This window comes from Parambassis ranga, chromosome 13, assembly GCF_900634625.1.
Source record: "Parambassis ranga chromosome 13, fParRan2.1, whole genome shotgun sequence".
In the NCBI taxonomy this organism is placed as follows: Eukaryota; Metazoa; Chordata; class Actinopteri; family Ambassidae; genus Parambassis; species Parambassis ranga.
The window spans coordinates 20,671,084-20,698,179 of record NC_041033.1 but is presented as its reverse complement, the minus strand read 5'-3'; the positions used below and the strand labels follow the sequence as shown (position 1 = coordinate 20,698,179).

General features: G+C 44.9%; 3 protein-coding genes across 3 annotated transcripts in view; all 3 read right to left on the bottom strand.

Annotated features, from left to right (window-relative positions):
• Window positions 1–106: 106 nt before the first annotated feature.
• dhx34 (DEAH (Asp-Glu-Ala-His) box polypeptide 34) lies at window positions 107–7,438 on the bottom strand. The gene is made up of 16 exons (XM_028420453.1): window positions 6,440–7,438; window positions 6,044–6,355; window positions 5,706–5,960; window positions 5,513–5,615; window positions 5,056–5,273; window positions 4,615–4,983; window positions 4,428–4,529; window positions 4,080–4,349; window positions 3,794–3,967; window positions 3,611–3,716; window positions 3,401–3,507; window positions 2,907–3,173; window positions 2,635–2,811; window positions 2,415–2,556; window positions 2,119–2,300; window positions 107–1,894 (listed from the first exon to the last, which is right to left on the bottom strand). Exons 1-15 carry the CDS (start codon window positions 7,118–7,120, stop codon window positions 2,158–2,160), a joined length of 3,426 nt encoding a protein of 1,141 aa, XP_028276254.1. The 5' UTR covers window positions 7,121–7,438; the 3' UTR covers window positions 107–1,894; window positions 2,119–2,157.
• A 753-nt stretch (window positions 7,439–8,191) lies between these two features.
• On the bottom strand, window positions 8,192–17,107 carry st14a (ST14 transmembrane serine protease matriptase a). The gene is made up of 19 exons (XM_028419897.1): window positions 16,806–17,107; window positions 15,373–15,532; window positions 14,631–14,761; window positions 14,468–14,538; window positions 14,222–14,376; window positions 14,108–14,143; window positions 13,790–14,024; window positions 13,046–13,188; window positions 12,848–12,951; window positions 12,645–12,757; window positions 12,399–12,535; window positions 12,211–12,315; window positions 12,027–12,134; window positions 11,816–11,932; window positions 11,377–11,499; window positions 11,061–11,244; window positions 9,090–9,361; window positions 8,796–8,932; window positions 8,192–8,581 (listed from the first exon to the last, which is right to left on the bottom strand). The coding sequence occupies exons 1-19, from the start codon at window positions 16,845–16,847 to the stop codon at window positions 8,423–8,425; spliced, it is 2,532 nt and encodes an 843-aa protein (XP_028275698.1). The 5' UTR covers window positions 16,848–17,107; the 3' UTR covers window positions 8,192–8,422.
• A 1,763-nt stretch (window positions 17,108–18,870) lies between these two features.
• The window catches only part of aplp2 (amyloid beta (A4) precursor-like protein 2), a 47,713-nt gene continuing 39,487 nt past the window's right edge, over window positions 18,871–27,096 (bottom strand). The window contains exons 12-17 of the mRNA XM_028418917.1: window positions 26,721–26,820; window positions 26,043–26,216; window positions 23,580–23,662; window positions 22,668–22,745; window positions 20,835–20,990; window positions 18,871–20,741 (exon numbers count right to left, since the gene is read on the bottom strand). Of these exons, the coding sequence (XP_028274718.1) occupies window positions 20,640–20,741; window positions 20,835–20,990; window positions 22,668–22,745; window positions 23,580–23,662; window positions 26,043–26,216; window positions 26,721–26,820 (693 nt within the window). The 3' untranslated portion in view covers window positions 18,871–20,639. The remainder of the gene's footprint in view (window positions 20,742–20,834; window positions 20,991–22,667; window positions 22,746–23,579; window positions 23,663–26,042; window positions 26,217–26,720; window positions 26,821–27,096) is intronic.

The following is a 27,096-nucleotide window of genomic DNA, read 5'->3' as shown; positions in this document are numbered from 1 at the left end:
GGTGCTTAAAACTGAGGCCTCTGAGCGAGTCTATTCTACCTAATGTACACAGCGACCGCACACTCCACCCCCCCCCCCCAAAGAAAAACAGAAACAGGACCCCACGCTAACCAATCTGCTGATACGTCTAGGCCTTTGAATGAAACGTCACCAAAAAAAAAAAATGTGTGCAATGTTGAAAGAGTATTTTTGTACCAGTGTTGGAACTGAATACTGTGGTGTGGCATCGAGCATAGAGGATAAATAGCAGCACATAGCTCACAGGTGTGACATTTAAATGTGTGTGTGCTGTAGACTGTTGACCCTGTGATAACAAAAAGAGACACATTAACTTGAAAAAAAAAAAGATGAATGAAAGGAGGTCTGCATCGGACCACAGTGGCAGATGTGTTTTCTGAATGTTGCTTTAAAAAAAACAAAAAAGCTGCTAGTCAAACTTTCCCGTTAGAGGCACAAACAATCCTTCAAGTTTGGATTTCATCCTAAGCAGTGTGTGAGGAAAGGTTTTTGTAAGGTTAGAGCTGAAATTAAAGATAAATCTGCCCCCGAGATGTTTTTAAAAAAGACCTGTGGTGATGCACTTTTGTATTTCTGTGGTTATTTTTCTGATTAGAGGCTTAGTCCCTTCCTTCCAGTACATGTGGAAATTAAAAACAGTGTTCAATCAAATTATTATACCAAGATAATTTTAAGAATCTCAACTTTGTGCAGTTTCTCCTCAGAAGGTTTTCTTGGGTCTGAAATGCAGTGCAGCCACAGGAAATGTAGGTCCTGATATTACAGTTATGGACAGAATAGTGTTTGTTTTCTGTGAGTTGTTGAAAGAAAGAAATCATGAAGCAATGTAAACTGAGAAAGATCGAGGAAACACGGGCCGACAAGTTTCTCCTGTTTTACAGAAGAAATGCACTAAACATCACGGAGTGATGTCATCGTTAAAGAGTATAAGGATCTGAGTGCGTGGATTCCTCGTTTAATATTAAAGGTGGAAACACATTAGCTTTGTGTAAAGGAAGCCGGCGTCATACTGAGCTGAACCTTAAATTACGGCAGAATGAACCTTTCAGACGCTTCACCGTATTCTTTACATTTTAGGTTTTTAGCCAAGAACTTTTATCCAAAGTGACTTAAAACGAGTGAACAGGCAGAGTCTGGACACACGAGGGCTGACGAACACGACCCTGGACCTCTCAGTTATGGAAAATCTTCACTACAAGAACAGCCTGCCAACTAAGTTGGTCCACTTTAAAAAAGAAAATAAAAATCTTGTCTCAGTGGCAGGAAACACAATTGGTCACTAGACTTCCATTCCCTCATCCTAAATTAACCCTTTGACACGCACACACACACACTTGATGGTGCAGAAATACAGAACTAGTAAAGCCATTGCACACAGTTTGCTACTTCTGGTTCAGAAACGGTGTTAGAGTACAGTACTGACAGTCATGCAGGCCCCATTCTTACATCTTTATAAATGTGCCTTTTGATTTGAGTAATCAATAACTTATGATTTCCAAGTAACTCTGTATTAAGTACTACTTTACTTTTTTTGGGTATTGATTTCTGCCAATGTGCATATTTTCAAATGTACGTATTTATTAGTTTCAAAGTAATTAATGAGATATTACATGTTTATTTATTTATTGAGATATTTATTCTGATTCTTTATTTTTTTGAGACAGGTTTTTATCTTCTGTGCTGTCTTACTTCTGACTTTGTGCCAATGTGCTGCTTTGAGGTGTTACATATCGTGGGTTTGTATCATTATTAAACCCTCACTCTATATTTTAAATCATGGTTTTTCTTTTCTCTCACGTGTGCATGTCACTAACTCACTGTGCCTTCTTCACCGACGCTGTGTTCTATAATTATCCCACAGTGTTATTTAAGGAATCTGAAAAAAAAACAAAAACAATCTGTCTATAAATGTGTTCTTTTGTTAAACAAAGATTTTATTCTTGCCTTTGATACTGCAGTGTTATTTTTGGGGGAGAGCAGTTTTTTTTCAAATGTGGATATTTCTATGCAGCAGTTACACAGAGTGACCCATAGAGGGCACTGGCAGTTAAGTTCAAGTACAAGAGACAAGAAGAAGAAATGATTCATAAAAACAATAACCTCAGCTGTACATAGCTTTGGTCCTCTGTGTGCAGGGGGTCAGCTGGCAGAATACATGTGCTGCCTCTTATGTTTGAGGATCTCAGTGGAGGTCAGGGTCAGGTCTTTATTACAGACGTCACAGTGATAAACTCTGGTAAGACGAGACATTGAGGAGGAGCCTGCCTTTCCTCCTGCTGGCTCTGAAATAAAAAAAAAAAACAGCCATACAATTAGTGGTGATTAAGATGTGTCTGCTCAGGTGCTGGCTGCGTTTGAAGGAGTGAATATTAAAAGGAAAGAAATGTCTTCCTGACCTTCCTCTGGCTCCTGTTCTCCAGCTGGTCTACAGGAAGCTTCGTGCTGCATCCGCTCCAGCGGGGTCAGAGGCATGTAGAGGTCACAGTTAGGACAGGTCCAGAAAGTACGCAAACACTCACTGTAGATGTCTTTCGAATCCTGCAAATCGTAAAGTTTAATCATCGTGCAATATATTCTTTCAGATTAGTGGAGTGTGCGAGCTGCAGATCAACTTACAGCCAGACAGTTGTAGGTGAAGAAGCTGGTGACACGCAGGCCTCCTTTGATCGGGTCCGGTTTGGACTCGATTCCTGGGAACAGCGGGTTTAGATCTGGAGCTTGAATGTCATACTGAGGACCAACGTATAGGTTCTGGGTCTGGTAAGCTGTGAGCCGCCTCAGACTGTAACGGACCTGGGCACAGAAGATGAAGTGACGACAAAACAGGCTCATAAACCTCACGTGTTTTATTATTGTTCCTCTTCTGAAGTCACATCCAGCATCAGTACCTCCGTGTACAGCAGGAAGCGGACCAGGCCATCACTCAGCTTTTCCATCACTTTGCGGGACACCCCTGGGCTGGCTGATCCCCCACTCGAGTTCTGACCCAGCTGGGCCAGCAGGAGGCGCTCCCACTCGGCCCGGAGAGAGAGAGCTGTGGACAGCACCTTCACTGCCTCCTCTGGCTCCCTCACCTCCAGCTCCAGCCAGCCGTCCACCACCAGACGCGTACAGTCAGCGTTGGAGTCCATTGAGTTTGCTACCAGCAGCAGCGCCTAGTGAACAATTTAAAAGTATTAGTGGTGCCTTATTCTGCTAATTCTGTGACTTGGTATGACATGGTATGGCTGCTCATACTCCCATATCAGTCAATCATTAGCTTGGTTTTTCCTGAGGCAGCTCCCCAAATTGGACCACATCCATCCCCGTCACCCAGTACTCTCTTCCTTTGCTTGGTTCTTTTAATGTATCATTAGTTACTGGAAGAAACAACCACACGAACCTGCAGCGCTGGAACCCGCACACAGTTGGACAAATATGGCCTGTTGGTCTCCAACAGAGTGACAAAGGCAAGCAGCTGGTGTTTGCTGCTGTCCTTCTTGTCAGGGCCTGCAGGCAGGAAACAAAGGACAAGGGAGACAGGTGAGATATGATGTTGAGAAGAATGGCTGTGTTGTTCTTTATATGCTAAACAAGCAGCTGGAGGTTTTACCCATTTCTCTGGTATCTTCCTCGGGCACATGTAACGCCTCTGGGTCACTGGCGAACACACTGGTCGGGTGGATCACCACTCCCTGCTTATTCCTCGTGTGAAACACCTGCGGTCAATGGAGATACAGCAAATAAGTTGATTGACCTATGAAAGGGTTACGCCTGTCGTTAGAACTGGACTGACCTGGTCAGAGTCTTTGCGGGTGGTGTTGTGCTCATCAGGCACTGCGAGCTGAGGGTAGAGGCCTCGGCACAGCAGCAGTTTGAGCAAAGCCTGCTGCCGTGAAGACAGGTCCTGACTGATGCTGACCGCTTCCTGCAGCTCAGATACGTTGTGACGCAGCTTAAATTTCACTTCCTGTTGCAGAATGAACAACACAAAACGATCACTCAGAACCCGACTGTCTCCAGGTGTTTCTGCAGATGAATCTGGTACAGAGGTAATCTTTAGGTCTGCTTTGCGGGTTCACCTGTATGTCCATGTCCTGTCCTGCTCCCTCCTTGTCCTTCTTGCCCTTTCCTCTTTTTTGCTCTGTGTCTGACCCTGAGGAGAGCTCTTCATCCTCTCCCTCCTCGAGCCTCAGGACCTTACGCTTAGTGCTCTCCTGCTGCTCATGATCTCTCTTTAATTGATGCAGCTTTCTCCTCTCTGTCAGCCTCTCCCTGCGCTCTGCACGGTCACCACTAGAGGGAGCATTGCTCCCCTCCGATTCCAGCAGGCCGTGGCTCTTCAGCAATACCTATGTACCATAGAGAAATCGCAATGAGAGAAATAATGCCAGCAAATGTTTTCCCATTGTCTTGCATCAGGAACCTGCCTTGAACTGTCTGCGCAGGTTGACCATCTCATACAGTCTCTGCTCCTCTAAGCCTCTCCTCCTGCACCACTTCCTTGAACCGCCGCCTCTCTCTCCTTTCACCTGTTTCCCCCAAATCAAGACTTTATTAAGACCATTTTAAATTTAAAAAACGCAGCCACTGACACAAGATGTTTCTCTCACTGACCTCCACCCATGCATTGAAGGTGTTGAGCAGGGTAAAGGGGTCTCCCTGGTTGCTGTGCAGGGGCTGGCGGGTGGTGGCACAATCAGGGTTGTGCTGCGAGCTGCGCAGGAAAGGTGACTGAACGCTGAGGGCTGCTGCCATCGTCAACACAGGCTCCACCAGGTTAAACAAGGAGCCCAGCACCAGCATCTTCCCTATGACCACATCGACAGGGAGCTGGGCCAGCAAACTACCGATAGAAGTCAGATCCCCACGGCTGTCTAGTGCCCCCTGTTCTTTCAAATACGTAACTGCAGTCTGGATACTTGCAGCTGGAGGTGGATCGATAAAGACGAAAGAAAGCGGATCTCCAAGACCCATGCTTTTCATCTGCAGGAACAAGAAGGAATAAAGCCACAATTCTGACAAGAAAATGAACAATTATCTTCATAGTGTTACCACCTGGAGGATGAGGGAATCCAGGGCCACTCTGTGGATTTCAGGCACTGGATAAGGTGCAAAAGCATCGTAGTCGGACTCAGCATAGAGGCGATAACACACTCCTGGACCCGTACGGCCGGCTCGACCTTTCCTCTGCTCAGAGCTGGCTCGGCTGATCCAGAACTCCTGCAGACGTTGCATCTTGGCCTTAGGATCAAAACTCATTTCTTTCACTTTTCCTGGTCAGAGACACAGAATAACATGTTACAACAAATTCTATGTCACCTGTTAAATTATTGTATCGTACAACCTAATCTGTCTGTTGTGGTAATACAGTTCAGCTTACACCTGGAGTGAATATTTGTTAAATAACCAACATAAAAATAACTTCACGTTGGTATTAGGTTTCTGCTAGGCTTGGCTGCATATATTAGGATTTATGCGGTCCATCAAAGTAAGTGCGTCACCAGTTCCATACCTGAGTCAACAACAAAGCGTACCCCATCGATTGTAACCGAGGTCTCTGCTATGTTGGTAGAGATGATGCACTTTCTCACCCCGGGTGGAGAGATGTCGAACACCTGAAGAACGACACAATAACAGAGCGTTAGGATCATTTGCACACAACACATCAAAGTTCATTATTGTTCTGATTCTAAAGGTGACTGTGCCTTATCCTGCTGCACGATTGAGAGGGTGCTGTGCAATGGTAAGACTATCCAGCGTCGTGTGTGTGTGGCATAAATCTGACAGGCCTCCTGGATGGTGGAGATCTCTGCCATGCCACTAAGGAAGAGGAGCAGGTCGCCACGCTCCTCTGGAGGGTAACGCTGGTCGATGCCCTGCAGGACGCGCAGGTACGGTCTGGGGTCCAGCTTCTCTGACCGTGAAGGCTGCTCCTCAGGTGGGATGGGCTGGTATATCACCTAATAATGTACATAATAAGACATATAACAAAAAAAAAAAACTTTCTGTTGGACATGATGAGATTTATATTCTCATTTCTTACCTGAATAGGAAACAGCCTGCCTGGTACCTGCAGCACAGGAGCACTGCTGAAATATTCAGAGAACAGTTTGATGTTGATGGTGGCGGACATGAGGATGAGACGCAGGTCCGGGCGGTCAGCCAACAGAGAGCGCAGGACCCCAAGAAGGAAGTCACAGTGAAGATGCCTCTCATGGACCTCGTCCACAATGACCACCTGGTACTGAGCCAGCGTCCGGTCCTGCTGGATCTGGCGCAGCAGCAGCCCCTCAGTCAGAAACAGCAGTTTGGTGACTGTGGTCCGGGAGGTCTCGAAGCGGATCTGGTATCCCACCTGAAAGTATGCAATGCACTCAATGAGCTCTTACCAGTGAAGAGTAAAGCAGCTGGTAACATCATTGGGTCATTCATGACAAACCTTTGAGCCGTACTGATTCAGACTTTCAAAGCTGACCCTCTTTGCGAGGGATATGCAGGCGATACGCCGCGGCTGCGTGCAGGCAATGTGGTTGAAGCCAGCTGAGAGAAGATACTGAGGCACCTGGGTGGATTTTCCACATCCAGTGTCCCCTGCCACCACAACCACTGGGTGACGTTGCACCAAGTCCACTATCCGATCCCTGTACTGGAAGATGGGCAGATTCTTCTGCTCCCGGCGAAGCTTGGCCAGTTTATTGAAACTCTGTTTCTGACTGAAATCCAGGAAGTGCAGGAGAGCCAGGCGGCAGTCTGAGATCTCCTGAGAACGCGGTCCTGAAGATCTCTGCCTACTTGTGCGCTCTGACTTTCCCAGGCGCTCCTCAACGTCTCTGGTGCACACAGACACATTGATCCGATAGCGGGCATCATACTCTTTAGGAAGGCCGAGATCTACCTTACCGGTCTTTTTATCTTCTTCTCGGTTTACTCCAGAACCAGACATGTCCCTCTTTGCTTTGAACCTCTGGAAGCGGTCAAAGAAAGCCCAGAACTCTTTGTGTTCAAGGCTGCCAGCCTGGATGTAGTCATGCTCACGGAAAAAGATCTCATCCAGCTGGGCTCGGCACTGCGGGCTGTCCCAGTCCCAACTCCGGTGGTCTCTCCTCCGGTCTGAATCCATATTAACTATGAGTAAATTTATTACTCACCAGTAAAAACACGGAACCAGGTTCACATCAGGGCTATTGTAAACTGTCCAGCTGATGAATACGACGCCACCAACATGCAGCAGCCTGTTAGATCCACGCTGGATAAACTACAGATTAGTTTACCGACTCCGGAACATTTTAAGTAATACTAAGCGTGTTTATGTGCGGCGCAATATGTTGTGAATAATATCGACAATAATGTGTTCATCAAAACAATAAAACACAAATAAAATCCTGACAATTTAACTGCTTTCGACTAGAAGACAAGGGGAACAATAACACGGCGGCACCACTTCCGGTCCGTCTTCTAAATCTTCCGGGTAAAACTGTTTTCTGGCGGCTGCGAATACACAGATTCCGTTTTCTGAAAGATCTATTTACTAATCAATCACGCTTTAAAAATCGATCATCTTACTTTTTATATTTAACGCACACAAATTATTATAAATTGTAAAAGTATTTTTCCAAAAGGAAGAAAATTAATGTATAAAATGAATTAATGCAATTATGTTACTATAAGATTAATTTTACACACCACACAAAAGCAAAATTACAGATAAAACTTGCAATAATTAAAATATTGGAAATATTTTATTTAAAACATCTGCTATAAAACACACATTTACACAAAGGACTGATTAAACTGGGCAGCCTGCATCAACCTCAGAGGAGAACGGGGTGGAATGGGTTAATTTAAGATGACTGCAGTATTTTATATGCCAATAGAAAAAACGTTCATCTGTTCAAACTGAAAAGGGGATGAAAAGTGTGCACATCACATCACTACCTTCTGAGGGATTTCTGCTGGACCTGAGATACCAACCAATAGGAGGCGAGATGGAGGGAGCTCGCTGCCATTTTGCTTATAAAATTCACAACAAGGAGCTGTAGTGGGAATTTCTTTAAAAGGCTACAAATAAAAACAGGGTGACAGAGTAAAGAAGGCATTTCATGTGTGTACATGTGTAACATTTACACCTGCAATGTAATCCTTATGCAGCATATAACATCGTTCTCCACTTGAAACAGAATTAAAAAAAATTCACAGAACATAAAACATTTATTTACACTTAAAAACATCAACTCATCCTCACAAACATCACAGTGGATCTAAATGTTTGTCTTCTTCAAGCAAACAGTGCATTTTCTCCACTGCTGTTACAGCATTGAGTGAACAGGCCACAGCATGAGTGGCTCGTTTCCCTGAAGCAACAAATCTTTGTCATCAGTCTGTGTTTGTGTCTGTGGCCCGGGTCGACCACCTCTGCAGTGGATTAAACTCCCGTCTTTTCCTTAATCCAGCCACGGAATTGGGTGACCGTTGTGTAGATGCCGGGTTTGTTTCTGCGAGCGCAGCCGTCGCCCCAGCTGACCACTCCTGCCAGGAACATGCGGTTACCCGATGGACTGGACAGAGGACCACCAGAGTCACCCTGAAACAGACACATATACATGCGTTAGCACAGAGGCACCACCAGGGGGCGCTGTGGGGCAGAATTCATTTTATCTACTCAGTTTCTTTTTACTGTCGCTTCACTCTCATCAAATTTTCGGAATTACAGCTGTTGAATTTGCACGTTTATGAAATATTTATAGTTTTGGTATAGTTTAAAGGGGGGGGGGGTGGTTCTTAGATGTGTTTACTACCTGACAAGCATCGACTCCTCCGGTGAGCACTCCAGCACACAACATCCGAGACGTAATCTGTCCTGACATCAAGTCGTTGCACACACTGTGGTTTATGATTCGGACCTGGGCCTTCTGGAGCACTGTAGCAGCAGAGCCTGAATCACAGAAACACACACACACGAACTATAGGTGACCATCACATTTAAAGCCTTTTTAAAAAAGCTTTAAAGCGGTTTATTAGCAAATAGTTTGACGATTTTCTTTTTTATTTTAAGAATTCAAATCAAGACTTGATGCATTCTTGGCCCTCACCTCCTTCTCGGGTGGCTCCCCACCCTGTGATCCACACTGTGCTACTGCTCGGGAAATCATGTTGGGGAGCCGGTAAGCAGACGGGCCTGATGTATTCGCTGTAGGTGACAGGACTGTCCAGCTCCATCAGGGCGATGTCGTTGTCATAAGTGTAATGATTGTAGTTAGGGTGGGGTATGACGCGCTTCAGGTTCCTCTTCACCACATGACTGTCAATCTTCCGCTGGATGTGGAGGCCGAGGTAAACCTCCCATGTGCCGGGCTCGGAGAACCTGAACACACACACATAGGATAACACAGGTTTAGTGTGACACGAGTCATTAGGAAATATCATTGACAGTAAAAACTATGGACAGAGCTTCCGTGACGTCACCCGTTTGTTTCTGAAGAGCCGTTTTGAGGCTCGGTGGTAGGTTCCGGGATGTGCTGACCGCCGCCATGTTGGCAGCGTCATGTCCGCCAAAACTCTCAAATATGGACAAAGAGGGGGAGCACGAGCGGGGTTTAGGGGGGCGGGCGATCGTGGGAGCAGGAAACTCACACTGTGATACGTCAACTGTCTGTCACTCAAGCGGCAACGCCCATAATTATGCGTAATTTTAAGTCCGAATACAATTGAAACGAGTGGGTTGTAAAAAAATTCACCCCCCCTACAATTGACACTAGAAGAGAACCTATCATCTGAGACCAGAGTGTTTTTTTGTACCAGGCTGTAAACATGTTCTTTTCTGCTGTGAAGTCGGCCATTTTAACATGGGAGTCTATGGGAAATTACCAAGCGGCAACCTTCGGGGCTCAAAGTGGAAGCCCATGCGGAAGTGTCAAAACTTGTAATTCACGCTGCAACAGCTGGGGGTTGGCTCCAAAAGCGAGTAATTTCCCATAGACTCCCATGTTAAAATGGCCGACTTCACAGCAGAAAAGAACATGTTTACGGCCTGGTACAAAAAACCACTCTGGTCTCAGATGATAGGTTCTCTTCTAGTGTCAATTGTAGGGGGGGTGAATTTTTTTACAACTCACTCGTTTCAATTGTATTCTGACTTAAAATTACGCATAATTATGGGCGTTGCCGCTTGAGTGACAGACAGTTGACGTATCACAGTGTGAGTTTCCTGCTTCCACGATCGCCCGCCCCCCTAAACCCCGCTCGTGCCCCCCCTCTTTGTCCATATTCGGAGTTTTAGTTGACGTGACGCTGCCAACATGGCGGCGGTCATCACGTCCCGGAACCTCCCACTGAGACTCAAAACGGCTCTTCAGAAACAAACGGGTGACGTCACGGAGGCTCTGTCCATAGTTTTTACTGTCAATGGAAATTACTCACTTTTGGAGCCAACCCCCAGCTGTTGCAGCGGGAACTACAAGTTTTGACACTTCCGCATGGGCTTCCACTTTGAGCCCCGAAGGTTGCCGCTTGGGAAATATGCATGAAACTCAGCATCAGACCTGCTTATCTCAACCTTTTGCCTGTGCTCTAGTTCTTCTTACTAACAAAGAGGCGTGGTCTGAAACAGGAGGGCCTTCATGTGCGTTCAATTATTCATGCATACATGCAAGGTGTTGTTACTGAAAACAAAGAGGTCTCACTTTACATGTGACAAGAACAAAGTGCGACATAAAAATGTGCACTCGTTATGTTTCTTAGAAGTCTCAGTGCAACAGAGTTAACCCATTAAAACCTGGACTTTACTCACATGTCTAACACGCACTGCGCTGTGACCCACAGCTTACTAAGCAGATTGTTGATGTTGATGATTCATGTCTGACTTAACCTCAGCTGTTTACAGTACACAGAACTTAAGATGAATCTCAAGCTTTTCATCATTTAATGTTGTTGTTTGTTTTTACTATGAAACTATGGAGTCTAACACCAACAGAGTTTGCCGTGTGTGTGTAAGCAACATGTGTGAGTGGGCCGAGGGCCTGAACACACATACAATAATTGTAAGAACCGGAGTAAGTTCGTACCTCGTCCTGCCGTCGTCTTGCACGCAGTGGGCAGCAGTGACCAGCCACGTGGGACTGATGATGGACGCACCGCACACGTGTCCGAAGCTTTTGACGTGCAGGCTGACCTGCCAGGGAAACTCCCCCACTTCTGCGTCCTGACCTCCAACAATACGTGACCTTGTGAACATGCTCCTCCCGCAGTCTGCAAAAGAAAAACCCGACAATCAGTTGTTGGCCCTGGCTTGTTGCAGCTTGTTGTGCTGGGTGGTGAAAGTTCACGCCTGTTTCGTTAAAAAAAACAAGTCAAACAACAAATGTAACGCCTGTGACATACTGCAGTCCTGCTCGTCAGATCCATCTCCACAGTCATCCGTCCCGTCACACTCTGGGTTCACCTTACTGATGCATTTATTGTTCTTACATCTGTATGTCAGTTCGTTGCATTGTATTTCAGTGTCTAAAGGGAAAGAGCAAAGAGAGGAACGGTAAAGCCACAAAACACACCCTGTACTGTGTGTGCGCCTCCAGAGCGGAGGATAAATGACTCATGGCAACATGTTTACGAAGACTGAACTTGACACAGACAAGAGGGAGACACAGGCAAAAGGGTGACACAAAACTATTTTTTTAAAGCTCTGCAGAGCCTCAGAGGATGTTGATGCAGGTTTGTGTATTCAGAGAAAGTAAATGTGTGTCCTGGGCTGGTAGTAAACTTTGCATGAAATTGCCAGAATATCACACAATGAGCGACCTCTGTCTGCAGAAAGCCTTACTCCGTGCACAGTTGAGCTCGTCCGACCCGTCCCCGCAGTCATCGATGCCGTCGCAGTGCTTCTTCTCAGAAACGCATTTGTTATTTTTGCACGTCAGCTCTCCTGATTTACACCCACCTTCAAAAACCAAACAAAAAAGAAAAGAACAACGTTGTGAGAAAACTGTCTGAAATCTATTCAGCGCTCATTAAAAGGAGCCCGCAGGCCTCACCACAGCCGATCTCATCGGTGCCGTCTCCACAGTCGTCCACGCCGTCGCACTTCCAGAACTTCGGCTTACACATTCCGTTGTTACATTTGATGCTTTCTGGCTTGCACTCTGCAGACACAGTTAGAAAACATTACTACATATCAAAATAAAGATTTAGGAGTTTGATGAGAGTGATGGTTCTTACGGCAGTTCTGCTCATCGCTCAAGTCCCCACAGTCATCCCAGCCATCGCACCTAAGCTCAGACTTTATGCAGGACTGAGATTTGCACTGGAACTGGTTCGGACAAGCTGTGGATGATGATGTTTAGATGAGAACAACACTTTTTTTTAAAACATACAGAAATGCTCGGTGAGACCGGTGAAAAACCTACGATCTGCCATGTCGATGGCCTCGAACACGGCGTTGAAGCCTCGGTCCACGTAGGAGGTGTCGGAGAAGAACTTCACACTCATCTTGTTAGTGCTGCTGGTTTCAGTCATTGTTCCGTCCGGCTTCTCTCCACACAGTCTGAGGATAACACGGACATCCACTCCTCACACATCTGCTCTGCTGTGTAACCACTAAATGATTTTATACACACACACACACACACACACACACACACACAGGGACTCACTTCTTTCCGTCTACTTCCACGTAGTCTTTGCGGCAGTCCCTACTGTTTTCCTGCCCAGGCTCAGACAGGAGGAACTTTAAGAATGTCAGCTTCACCACCTTCCCAGCCGGGACCTTAATCATAAAGAGAGGCAGCATGTGTAACTCAAGACAAGAATCATGTCTGTTGCGTGTTAATGCGTTGAATAGGAGGAGACGTCTCACCTCGATCGACCACTGACATGACATACTAGGTGGATAGAAATTTGGAAAACTGGGAGAAGACAGGAGTCCCCTTTCGCCAGTCAGCAGACCTCCACATGTCGTCTCTGGTAGAAAATCAACACATTTAATATATATATATATATATATATATATATATATATATATATAAAACAGCTTGACACATGGATTCATCCCTACCTCTACTTCCACGCTTGATTTGTGAGACCTGTGCTCTGAAACCTGGGTAATTCTTCTGGTCATTTGTAGCCATCGTCACCAGCATGACGTTGCCAGAGGACACAAAGGTCAGCGGCTCACTGGGTGAAAAGTAGCCACACAATCTGTAGAAACCCAGTGGGGGGAAAAAGGTCAGCAGGTCAGGAGGATGGGAGGAGCTTAACTGTGACGTTTAACTAATATAAAGTACAAATCTTTTAAATCTTCAACCCACATTTTAGAAAAGCACTGATGTGTGATAATGTCAAACGTGCATGTTTGACAGCGTGCACAGGCACTATACTAAGAGGTTTGCAGACATTTATACTGTGTGTGTCTGCAGAGTGGTCTCATAATAACACTTTATACATGCAGGGGTCTGAAGGGTCACATTCTATGGAAGCAGGCTGCAGAGAAACCTCCTCAGAAAGAGTCTGCAGTAGGTTGGATGTCTCCACCCTCTGATCACTGATCTAAGATTAAATTATGTTTTTGCATACAACTGAAGGCATTTATCTCTCCTGGACAATCTCATACACCTTTTTCCTGTACTGATTGCTTGCACATCTCTTTTCCGACTGCTCCACTCAGTCGCTTCCAGGTTAGCATGGCACGATCCAGACAATGTGATGTAAATGTTTGTGTGTGCACAGCTCCATCAGAGGCTCCATTCACATCTTAGTTATTAATCTGCTGACAGCTGGAGAATTCATAGGACAGACTCACTCTTCCATAACCCGGCTCTCGATGGCCACCAGGGAGTCGTAGATCCTGATAAAGTCGTTCTTACAGTTCTTCTCCAGATTCATCGTGTCAAAATAGAGCTTGATGATGTAGCCGGGTTCCGCCCTCAGCTGCCACTGGATGAAGGTGTTGGGGGGGTACGGACTGTTGGGGAAGCCTGGGGACTGGATCTGGTCGATGTAATTTGGCTTTGTATGCACCGAATGCCGCAAATACCCTGACAAATGCAGACATATTCAACATAACATAGATCACACAACCAGATCAGATGCTACTGATTAACCACACTGTCAAACTTACTGCTGAATGATGTTGAAAGCATGCGGGAGTCCAACACTGTGAGGCGAGAGACACACAAAGTTTAAAACTACAGAACTGAACCTGAAGCCTGATTTCTACAAAGTTGGCCTCTACCTGACGACACCACATCTTGAATGACCAGGCTGTCGCCAGGTCTTGGCAAGGTTCGACTCAGCTTGTTCATTGAGGACATGGCGTTGTCCACAGCTGCCTCCTGGCCTGCAGGGATGCTGAACTCAGACAGGTAGTACACGATAACGCTGCCTTCACTGGGACACATGACCACATGCATGTTTAAACACATTTTAAGACACATCAGATTGTAGTAACAGCAACTATAAACAAGTGATAATGAATTACCTGAAGGCCTGGACTGTAGAGTCGACATAGTACTTAGACAGCTGTGGACTTTTGGAATAGATGGTTTTAAGCTGTAAGAGAGTAGAGGGAAAAAAACAATCACAACAGAGCACGACTGACGACAACCAGCTGACGCACACAGGACACAGTGAGGCAGACCTACCTGTGTGGTGACCTGCCTCGCCAGCTCCTGGAACTCGGAGGAGTTGGAGTTCTCGTAGGCGTCTTCGAAAACCTGGTTGGTGATCCGCATGGAGCCGCTGTACATCCTCTTGACCCGCACATTTTTACGAACTTTACATACACAAACACACGACTGAATACACACAAGTACACACAACTACTCTGTTACATGCGTTTCTATTGCCCTTACTTTCACTGATGCACATTTATTACCAAGCTTTTTCTGACAGACAGGAGATTATGGATCACTGCTAAAAAATACTGTAGTTCACACCACAGCCTCTAGGGGGAGTCAATCCCCATAGACTTCCATGTTAACGCAGAAATAAACATACTGACAGCCACATTTTGTAAGCATCTTTGACAGTATAAAAATGATTGACGAAGCTCCAAATATAGACAAAGACTTGGAGCTCGCGTGGAGCCGAGGCTGCGCAAAACCACCCGTCACTCAAAGCAGCCACGCCCATCGTTCTGAAAAAAATTCACCCACGCACAGTTGTCACTAATCAACAGAGAATGTTCTGTGAACATGTTTATTTCTGCTGTAAAGTGGCCATTTTGACATGTGGGTCTGTGGAGATCGAGTCACATTTTGGAGCCAGCCCCTAGAGGCTGTGGTGTGAACTACACCTTTTTTTTTTAACACTTCTGCCTTGGTTTTTATTTTACATCCTCAGACGTTGCCGCTTGCTTATCATTCATATGTGAGAGACACTCACAGTGGAAATGCCACACCAGCAGTCCGGTCATAAGTGCAATGACAGCAGCCAAGACCACCACGCCGATCACAGCCCCAACCTTCCCCGGACCCTTCTTCTTCTCAAGCTTTTTGTTGTCAGACGCCGGAAGAAACTGAACAGAATTCTCCCAGTCTTTACCCTGAAGGACAGACAGACAGACAGACAGACAGACAGGTGAATGGATGATGTACAGTTGTATGAGCGTGAGAACCCAGTGGGTGGATCCTCTTTTTGTTTCTTTTCTTAGAATTCAAGTAGGTATTCTTTGCATCCTGCGTGTCGATAAGAGGCGGCAGCAGACTGCAAGTAGATACTTGTGCTTTCAAGGAATGTCTCAACCCGAGGTGACCTACAGAGCGAGGTTCTTTATGAACAAGAAGTGTGTGGCACTGCTCCAAAATATAACAAAACCACTTTTCTCTGTCTGGAGGATTCACTCAAATTTCTGCTAAGAAACAACAACAAACAGAAAGAACACTTTCTGCTGCTGTCGGAGTATTAGAGGGGAATCTTACGTATGAGTCACCGCCCTGCAGAGGAGAGACTGAAGAGGAGGAGGAGGAGGAGGAGTACAAAGGTTTCACCATGTAAAATCCTGCCAAACCTGCTGGGAGCAAACTACCCACAGACAACAAGTTTCTGTGCGAGTGCTCCCCACAGCACAGTGTGACGAGCCTCCACTGCCTCACAGGCCGCAGAGCAGATCACAAAAAAAGATCAGCATCAATGAGAGTGGTTATTTACCAAACATTACATGCACCATTCCCAAAAACTACAAATATCTGGAAGTCATGTGAGAAAGAAAACACCACATACTTAACGAGATAAGGTTTCCTTAGCAACCAATTTCATTTACATGATCTCTAACTTTGGAATATGCTCTACAGATCTCAGATCTGGTCCGGTGTGGCCTGCATCATGGAGGACAGATCCTCTGAGACTGAAGGACACGGGTGATGCTGTGGAGTCCCACAAACTGGAGGTTACGCTACAGAGGAGAAGGACTCCAGCAAACAAGTCCCAACAAGGGTGGAGGAATTCAGGCGAAAAAACCCACACACGCTGTCAACTGTCAAAATCACACACTCAACGTTAAGATAAGAAAAAAAAAACTTACAGGCCCATCTGCTTTCACTGAAACTGTCTAAAGAACATGTGGCATGTTGTTGTTTTGTCTCTTTTGTGTTGTCTGTGAGAATAAGGAGTGTCTAAAAGTACAAAAATCACCTGCTGGAATGTGCTTGAACATAAGTGAGACACACACACACACACACACACCTGGGAGCCCTGCATGTGTGTGTGTGTGATGAAAACACAAATGACCTACTTACCTAACATCCACTTCCTGTCACACATATGCAGCTCTGTCACAGATCAATATTTAACAAGCAGAGGCAGAGTGAGGGTCTTACCGTGGTGGGGGTGTATCTCAGTCCTCTGTCCATGTAATCCATCAGGGGAGTCAATGTCTGGGACTAACTCAAATAAATAAAAAAAATGGCCTCAAACACCTGGACCTCTCCCCGCCACTCCTCTTCTTCTTCTTCCTCTTCTTCTTCTTCTTCTTCTTCTTCTCGTCCTACCTGCAGGTCTGAGATCAATCTGCCGTCTGATCAATTCTCTCTTCAACTGGAACAAAGAAAATGTCCTCCCGTGTCTCCTCTTGCACCGAGATGTCCACGGGTGTGTACCTGCGTGGATATGTCGCCTTCTGTGTGACTTCGACGGCAGGAAAAAAAAAAAAAAACACCTTCTGGTTTCCGGGAGCTTCAGGTTTCTGAGGGCGTGACTCCACCCTGATCACCTGCAGGCTGCAGCAGCTTCCTGTTTACCTGCCACAGGTAAAAACAAGACAGCGAATCAATAATCAAACACATTTAATGATTTAATGATTTCTATCTATTGTTTGTGTTTTTGTCCACATTTATTTTTAATTACAAGCCAGAAGAAGCAGCACAGTTCAGGTGAACACCCGCTCCACGAACCCCTGCCTGTGATCCAGCCTGTCGATATTTACTTTTATTGATCTACCATCAATATATTGGCAGGTCTAATATTTAATAAGCGGACAGTTTCACGGGGACTATTTTTAGTATCAGTCACGTGACTCACGCTGCTGTTTGTGAAACGGCGGTGATGACTCACTGCTGCATCACTGCCACCTTTTGATTTTTTTTTAACATCCAAAATGAGCAACAGGTTTCTGTTTGAGTCAACATGTGCAACCCACCAGAACAGAAACCGATCTTTGAGAGATACACGAATCAATATTCCCGTTTTCTTTACATATGAACTGCGCGGATTGATACTAGGAAAGCGGCACTATTTGTTAAGCGGAAATAGATACTGATCGATAGACGATAGATGAGCAGTGGCGGCTCTACATTGAATCGCTCCCCAGGGCAAGGGGGCCATGGTAAATCAGAATTTACATTAGACTACTTGTAAACAGTGGTGGGCCTAAGCATACTCAGAAAAACATATTATATCCACATGCTTGGTTGATCTGCTTCGAGTGTTGTATGTTATTGTAAAGTTTTTATCCAATCATATTTCAGCTAGCTTGTGTTCTGTCAAATCTACCTAAGGCCTTCTGATTCCACAGAGCAGCACCTGTTCTCTGTAAGTGAATGGACACAGATCTCAGGTCAGTGACACTAAGGCCGGCTAGAAGGCCTTAACTCATAAACCCATTTATTGAACAAATCCTTATTTTGATGAAACCTTAAACAGGTCCACACTTTGCAGATCACTTTAAAGGTACACGCCCCATTCTCTTGGAGCTCATCCCGGAAGCCACGCCTCCCAATCACATGGACGCGCATCACCTGAAGACGAGCTGCGGTCTGTGACTTCGGCCATCATGCACGTACCTCTCTGGTGCACGCAGAGCAGGAAGAGAGTGACAACCAGCCAATACTCTGTGCAGGGTCCACCCGGAGGATTGGCTGATGTTTTTAGCGCTTTATAGCTTCCACAGATGATTCATATTCTTCATTTTAATGTGAAACTGCCGAACTAATCGGTTGCTATCGGATTGTAAAGAGAAGTTACACTAATTTAACAAAAAGTGCATCAGAATGAAATCTCCTACCCTACCTTTAAGTCTGGACCCACAAAAACTATGTTTAAATGTTAAAATGTTTAAATGTTCAGGAAATCAAGGCAGCCTATGTTGTTACCTGTAAGTATGACTATGTATTCTCGAGCCGTGGCGTCATATTAATGTTATTATGAGGTATTATCATTTTAGGACAAGTAGAATAGAAACGATCATTTTTTAAAAACCTTATTAACATGTTTTCACTCTGATGCTGTGGAAATCAAAGTGAAAAAGGAAAAATCCATCCTCTTTGTCAGAAAAACAAACATATGACCATCAGGTTCAGACTGATTCAGTGTGATGTCATAAAATGTTGCAGTAAGTAACCATCATCATCCATCCATCCATTGAAAATAAATACATACTGACACCCGTGTATGTAAGTTGTGAGTTTATTGATGTGTATCCCCCTTGTAACCACAAATCTGTTTCCACTGGTGTCAATCACGTTTGTTTTTTTTTTATTTTAAATCACTAATATGTATTTTATATTAGTTCCCCTCCCACAATCAAGCAGGCAGTTACAAGATCGAAGCTGTTTGGGTGCATAGTGAGACAGTCACATACAGAGATACTGTCACAGGAAGAGAGAGAAAATAGAAAACAAGAAAACAAAACTTAAAAATATATATCATATCATTTCATATAAGAACAATGCACACCACAGGTAATCCTCTGGAAAAAAGCCATGATTGCAACATCAACTATACAGGCATACAAAGACAATACTAAGAGAGAGAGAGAGAAAAGAGGTTTCTAGGATTCACTTTTTACGTCTTTGTGTCTTTCTCTACCTGTAAAAATACACAACTTTAGAAAGCAGCCTGGTCTTTCTGTGTGTCTCTGTCTGCCTGCACAGCCCTCCAGCTCCAAAAGTGGGTCTGATCCAGGGTGGACCAGAGCCTGTCCGAGTCCAAACAATCCTCACACATTTTGTTTGGATTTCATCTCTGAATAAACTTCAGTGAATTTAAAGTCCGCGCTGGTGCACGTTGTTTTTGTTCTGCACCTTTATAACCAGCAACATGTGAGTAAATCTTCCTTAAATTAGCGTCAAAGTGGCTTAAGGATCGCATGAGACACACACACACACACACACACTCCCTCCTTCCCACCTAAACATTTTGTCATCCTTATGTGACACTACATCAAAAACTCATGTCAGATACATAGTATGGAAAACAATACATTCGACTATGTAACCCATTGATGAATCTACACGGATAAAAGGTCGTTGTGTGTTTGTAGAAGGGGGGGGATTTGTCGTCACATTCACTTCGTACGGGGCCACGGCAGATGTGGTGCGATGTGTGTGTTTGAGCTGGGGGGCCTGTGCACACCTTCACCCGACACCCTCCCAACAAAAGCCAGTCCGCAAACCTTCTAAAACTGACTCATAAACCTCTTTCCTGGGAGAAAAAAAGGTGGAATAAAAACATCTACTCTTATATATTTATATATATATATATGTATTTAAATCGTATATATATATATATATTTTTTGTCTGTTATCATAGCAAAGAACAGAAAGTAAATAATCCATGATTTCATTTTTTTTTTCTCATTTGTTGTTTCACTAAACATTTTAATTGGTACAAAGAACCTTCATATACAAGCAATCTATTGAGAGGAAAAAACAAATCTTGTTTTTATTTTATTATAATAATTATTATGATTATTATTTTGAGGAAACCATCAGAGTGACACCTGCATGATGGGACAAGAAAAATGTGTCTGGGATGTCGGTTTGACGCTCAAAAAACATGGAAATTTAGTTTGATCTGTTTTCATTAAAGTAAAAAAAAAAAACAATAATCTGAAGAAATGTTATACATCTTGATCTGAGATGAGCTGTATTTATAATTACAGATACCTGGCAGATACATCACCTTTCCAAAAGAAACATGATCAAAAAGAGCTCTATAGTACAATAGTAGCAGTAGTAGAAGTAGTAGCATTATTTAAGGATTGTTTCTGAACAAACCAGTAAATGGAGTTTGGATGTATGCAAATGATTTTTTTAACAATAGCATCATGTGTTATTGGTCAGTAGTATGTCCCCCCCCCCTCGGACTTCTCTTGTCAGACTCCACAGTGCCGCCCCCTCCCTCCCTCCACCCTCGTCTTCTTCTGGAGGCTCTGGTTAGATCTGCATCTGCTCCAGGTATTTGTAGGTGGGGTTTTCGTAGCCGTGGTTCTGCATCTTGCTGAGGTGTCGCTCCTCTGGTGTCAGCATGGGGTCGACCTGCGAGAAGGACAAGAGGACGTTAACAAGAGGAGAAGCGTCGTAGCTGCGAAAGCAACAAGATCTGAAATAAGAACCCCCCACCCTCCTTACCTCCACGATGCCATGGCTGATGGTGCCGTATTGCCTTTTCCTCAAAAGCACCAGACTGATCACAATCACAGTTGCTATGGCCACAGCGATCACCAGCAGGCCAATCAGTGCACTGCTGCCGAAGCTGAAGTCCTCTCCCAGGGGGCGGTAGGACTCCTAACAGGTCCAGACGAGTGAGGGGGAGAGGGGGAGAGAGAGAGAGGTGAGGACAGGAAACAGCTGAATCATGAATGTAATATTCTTACATGTTTCCATTATTGTTACCATGCAGCAGATAAAACACTCAGGCCTCAAGTACGGAACATTTTAAAAGGAAATTCCAGCTTTTCTTCACAACATAAGTCTAATTATTTGATCTGTGTATTAATTGTCATTAAAAAAATTGAATATTACGGAATAATTTTGCAGTTTGGAAAACATAAATATGAGGTGATCAATTAACTGTGAAGTAAGTAAAGATCACTGAACATCTATCTAATCACACAAGGAGGTCCATGAAGGAGAGGTGGCAACACTAGAGGGCGATGCTCCTTCTTATAAAGCATGGAGAAGAAGTGAGCTGCTGAATCCAAACCAACACACATGTGATCCAATCATACAACAGCACACTGGCACAACAGGTGTCATCCTCAACCAACCAACGTCCTAACACTCACTCTGGAGTGGATTCAGCACAACACATTCAAGGATGATCTGGTATTTTGAGGCAGATCCTGACAGTTCTCTCTTTTTCCTACAGAGGAAAGACAGAATCTAAACAATCAGTGTTGTCTGCATCCAGGTGCTGGCCTCTGTTTCTGGAGGAGCAGGAAAAAGAGCTAAAAAAGGTCGCCATTTTGTCAGTGATGACCAACTCTTCAATCACCTCTTGTATACATCAATAAGGGCGCCTTACTTTCAGTTTGTAGTATTTATTGTAATTGTTTTTAAGGAAAGTTTTGTAGGCTCGGCTTCCCTCGATCAATGCAGCAGCACGATCAATACAGTAGTTTGAGCTGCAATCTGTGCTCCCACATCCCAACAGCAGAGGTGCTAAACAAGCTGCCGTCATGATCGATAGTAATAATAAGACGAGTACCTCGCTCGACTCAGACAAGAATTTCCCTTTAAAATGCGAGTCTGTGGTTCTGAATCTTCTGATCTGCATGTAAACGGATTTTCTGAACAAGGATGGTGAAAAAAAAAAGACACATCTATTCTGGTTGCTTTGAAGATTTGACTAATTCTCATGTGATGCTATAAAACCAGGGACGTCTTCCTTCCTGGCAGAGGATCTGTAAGATGTGTGTATGTGTGTGTGTGTGTGTGCACATGCATGTGACGTGTCTCTCTGTGGAGGAGTGTGCATTATCAGTCACCTACGCTCGTCTTCACCATGTATTCAGGCACATATGACACAAACTAATCATATGTGGACGGCTGCTGGGGGCGCGGGGGTTGTTTTTTGTTTTCACTGCTCATCCTCACACATACACTGAGCATGCTCAGTTTGTGTGGCTTCACAACTTTTGATTCTCACTGTGTACATTCAGATACATTCACATAACAAACATGCACCCATGCAGGAAAATATATATATATACACATATATATTGGCCTGAACAGGACAAATAAAAACAAACAAACAAAAATTTTAAAAAAATTAAGAGAGAGAGAGAGAGAGAGAGAGAGGGGAGGGGGGTCAGGGTCTGTTCCAACGCATTGTTATTTATTTTTAGATGGAGAGGTAGTATTTTCTTTGAACACTCCCTCTTTCTTTCTTTCATCCGTCTCCCCCACTACAGATAACTACAGTTCCCCAGAGAGCCCAGTGGAGGGCGCCGCTATACTCACCAGCTCATCATCATGCATAACGCTGACTCTCTCTGCACTGTAAATCACTTCTTTAACATCCAGTGACTCATCAGTCACCTGTCAACACAGACAGGGGAGCCCAGGTTACACTCACCACAATGTGTGTGTGTGTGATAGAGAGACAGATAGAGAGGAGAGCGAGAGGCTGTGCAGCGAAGTAAACTGTAAGGATTATCTGTGTTAGCGTGATGATACACTCGGAGCTGTCTTGTACAAACTGGAAGAAGAGGAAGAAAGAAGGAGGAGGAGGAGGAAGAGGGGGTTGCAAGCATCAACAACAGACTTTCTTCTAGGCACACAATTAGCACGTCTTCCTAAACAGAGCTCTAATCTGAAGAGTGAGTGCTGTGACTGGACGTGTTCAGGAGGCAGAACTAAAGACAGAGCAGTCTGGAGTCCCACGTTTTAGATTTTTTTATTTTTCCTCAAGACTGCTCTGTCTTAAACTAGCATTCCCGAAGAATAAACATGCATCAATAGCACACACACACACACATCACACAGCTGCACGGTGCAAGCGGGTGGAGTTAGCATGCCAAACATCCAGTGTCGAAACTGTTAACGTCAGGGCAAAGCGAAGCAACATGCGATGACCGCTGGACAAAGTGTGGAGCTGATCTGAATGAGGCTCGGCTGGCAGAAGCCAAACACAGACACGCAAACAGCCCGGTGTGTGTGAGAGAGAGCGGTAACTATGACAACATAGTTACTGGAACAATCTGTCTCATTAAAAACAAAATTTAAAGAGAGAAAAAGCATGTGTGTGTGTGATTTCAACCAGGTAAGAATAAGTAGCCAGCCTGTGTTTGGCTTTAAAGATCTGCTGCCCTCAGGTCACACGTTGAGCAAGTTAAAAGATGCTTTAAGGCAGAGGTGATGTGAGGCTCTTACCACATTTTCGCTGATCTTGGGTTTGCTGTTGATGATTCTCTCCTCTGCGCCTATCAGACCGTCTAAACCAGACATGGCGGAGCCTGGAGGAGGCGAAGGAAGAGGAGTGCCGTCAGTAAGAGCAGAGGAGCAGAAATAAACCAACAAACAAACACACAAACGAACAGGGATGGTGGTGGACAGCTGCACAGAGACATCCAGCTACTTTCTTCCCTCGAGGCACAGCGTGGTGACAACAAAGCCCTTTCTTCCCTCCAGCACAGTGTGAGCACTGTGGATGCTGACCTTACAAAGACCTCCTCTCAAAGTGGGCTTTCACATAAAGATGAGCTGTAAACACCCAGTTCTATGCACTTACAGCCCTCACCTGGTCTTTTTAAAAGTGCAAACATCAGCCAGATTAACAGCAGAACCCCCTCTTTAGTCTTTTAAGCTACACATTTGTCTATAAAATAACTGAAATGCATCTCTTCAGAATGTCTGGATTATATTCTCAAGGTAATACGATGCATAAAATTCTCTGTGAAGTCGGTTGCATTGGATTGCGTAATGTAAAAAGTTTGGGAACATGGTGTCAGAGTGATAGCTCTGAACAAAGAGTATTCCATTTAAAACACACACACACGTCACATAATGCCATAAAAGAAGTGAGAATAATGAGAGCGAGCGAGGCGTCGGCTTACTGCCTTCTGCTGCTGCTGCTTGTGCCAAACGCTTAAGATTAATACAATTGTCTTTGGATTAAGTGCGGAACAATGCTGTGCGTTCATGAGCCTCGCTCAGCAGAGGTGACGTCACACACTCTTGGCAGGTTATCAGATGGTACTGCAGGGTGCACGCGATGTCGCAGCCAGACATAATAACCACGACGCGCGGCACCATGGGAGTGACCTCTGTGAGAACAAAGTGACCTCTCATTCGCCAAAACACACAGATTTTCTTGATTTGAACGGTCACCTGCTTGTATCGATTACTGGCTCAGACCTTGGGGTGTGTGTGTGTGTGTGTGTGTGTGTGTCGTCTGGCAGCCATTTTTACTGTCCACAACTCATGTGTGTCAGATCATCGCACTCTAGACAACACCCAACAAAACCAGAAACACTGTGGAGGACTAGGATTGACTACTGGTACATGCATAATGAACCTAATGAAGCACTAAAGGCAACACAGATGGGAAGATGTCTGCAGGGAAAAGTGCAGGGCTTCTACCAACTCCTGTGTGTGTGTGTGTGTGTTCCATGATCACAAGGTTAAGCCCATATCAGACGACACAGGTGAAGCAGGCTTCTCTGGCCTTAGAGGACAAATTACACTAATTCTGATTGGGCACCAGAAGCACTGAGCCTCAGACGGGGACACTAAGTCTCCCTGCTCTTATCAGCAAGAGGGCGACTAATGAGAGGTATGAGTGTGTGGGTGGTGGGATAATTAAGCAAGGTGCTTTGACAAATGTACTGAGGAGGGGATGACTCTCTGTTGAGAGAGGGGGAACCTGTCGCCACTGACACTGCTGTTCAGCATGAAGTGATAATCCCAGTAATGATGAGAAGCAGCTGAGGGCCAGCTCTTCTGCTGCTGCCCCCCCAAAAAAATATATAACATATAGTAACCGGATGGAAAGAAAGAGAGGAATCCACAAGAAAGAAAGGGAAAAGGAGGACAGCGGAAAACCAAACGGAAGATGGGGATGGAGAAAAACAAGACGCAACAGAGGCACCAACCTTTCTTGAAGGCACGTGGGGAGTCTGATAGATCGCCTTGGCATTAGAAATGAGCAACAGAAAAAAAGAAGGGGGAGGAGAGAAGAGAGAAAACTTAGGTAAGAAGAGAAAAGGCAGGATTATCAAGCTGTGTTAATTGATTAGGAAAAGAGTTCAGCAGGGAAGAGTCCCAAAATAAACTAGAAAGATAACCAAACTCAAAAAAAGGGAGCCACCATTTCGGAACTGGCTGGTTCTGTCTGAGCCCTCTGGGCTGTTGGCATGTATAATAAATGTTCCTCAGGGATTTACTTGTAATTTGCCTTCCATCTCACTGGAAGCTTTCCATCCATCACATTTTCTTTCCTTGAGGATTCAATCTTTTGTCTGGCACAAATGTGACAATGAAAAGAACCGTAACTGCTCTTTTTTTTTTTTTCTCCCTGAGCTTCTGGCTCCAGCTCAGCTCCAAAGCCTGAGGCTTTGTGCATTTATCTGAACTTCAGTAGTGCTGTGTTGAAGGCTAGACCACAGGGAAATGTGCAGGCACAGATAAGTCCCAACCCCATGGCTCCACAGCACATTTGCATGGGCATAAAGCACATTGTGAACCTATTCTCTGCGTCTCACAGTGCAGCAGTGCTTCGTCAACCAGCGTCCTTCAGAAAATGTGTACGACTCATTGTCCCCACCCCCCCACCCCCACACAGCAACAGGGCTGTTAGTGCTGCTTGTGACAGCGTCTGAGGCTGGAGCTGCTCACCCTCTGGCTCCGAGCGGGACCCCAGCGATGTGACCTGGATGGGCCTGTAGGGTTTGCCCTCGGACAGCGGGACCTCCACGCTCTCCTCGGACGACACAGTGACATCTGGCTGCGATTCAGAGATGGACGACAGGAACTGGTCCATGTCGGCTCTCTGCTCCTGGAGCAGCTCATCTGCAAAAAGAAAGGAAAAAAAAGGCACAGATGAAAAGGTGGTCTGAGCTGCGCTTGCACCTGTCACTGCGGGACAGCAGCAATGTGCTAAAATGTGCTTCACCAATTACTGCTCCTTTTTTTCCCCCAACCGTCACAGTCACTCCTGCAAGAAGAGCCCGCTCTCATTTCCGCTAACTACCAATTAGTGTTTCTCTGAGAGCTATTTTCCCTGTAAATCTGCACATTTCCCAACAGAACGCTGCACGGAGAAAGCTGTGACCCAGTTCTGTCACCGCAGCCGCTCCACTTTAATTTGTGCTGCAACACCTCAACTATGGATCCTTTAATGAGGTAGCAGGAAAAAATGAAGAAAATGATTACAAGGTGGTGGACGAAAGCTGTCCTAAACGGTCCCACAGAGGACAAATATATAAACCGATTCACTGACTCTTTCTTTTTCTGATTTCTCTGTGTGTGAATTTAATCACTGCTGTTATTTCACAGCATTCATTCATGACTCACCAATTTCATCCTGGATCTCTTCAGCCACATACGGTACTTTGTAAAGCAGCGACAGGCTCTGGTTCATCCTCTCCTCGATCACTCGCAGGTGGGTCATCACCTGGCAGAGCAGAAACAGACGATGTGAGCAAAGCCTCGGTGGAAATGCTGCAGCTCATTTATTATTATTATTATTTTTCTGAATATAATATTATAAATAATTCTTCTTTATTGATTGATTTTGTGCTATTCAGCAAATCCTTTCATGTGAATGACTGTGACATTTAATTGCCAAACATCTCCATCTCAATAGTGTTTATTTAATGAACCAGAAAATATACGCTTATCCCAGAAAATCCCTCTTTTTTTAAGTTTCGTTACTCAATAGTATCACAGA

Coding starts and splice junctions, on each gene's coding strand:
- dhx34 (XM_028420453.1), bottom strand. CDS start 7,120: ATGGATTCAGACCGGAGGAGAGACCACCGGAGTTGGGACTGGGACAGC. Junction 6,356..6,439: donor TGAATCAGTACGGCTCAAAG/GTTTGTCATGAA, acceptor GCATACTTTCAG/GTGGGATACCAGATCCGCTT. Junction 2,557..2,634: donor TCACCTACAACTGTCTGGCT/GTAAGTTGATCT, acceptor TACGATTTGCAG/GATTCGAAAGACATCTACAG.
- st14a (XM_028419897.1), bottom strand. CDS start 16,847: ATGGATTACATGGACAGAGGACTGAGATACACCCCCACCACG. Junction 11,933..12,026: donor CACCGATGAGATCGGCTGTG/GTGAGGCCTGCG, acceptor TGGTTTTTGAAG/GTGGGTGTAAATCAGGAGAG. Junction 8,582..8,795: donor GAGGAGTCGATGCTTGTCAG/GTAGTAAACACA, acceptor TGTCTGTTTCAG/GGTGACTCTGGTGGTCCTCT.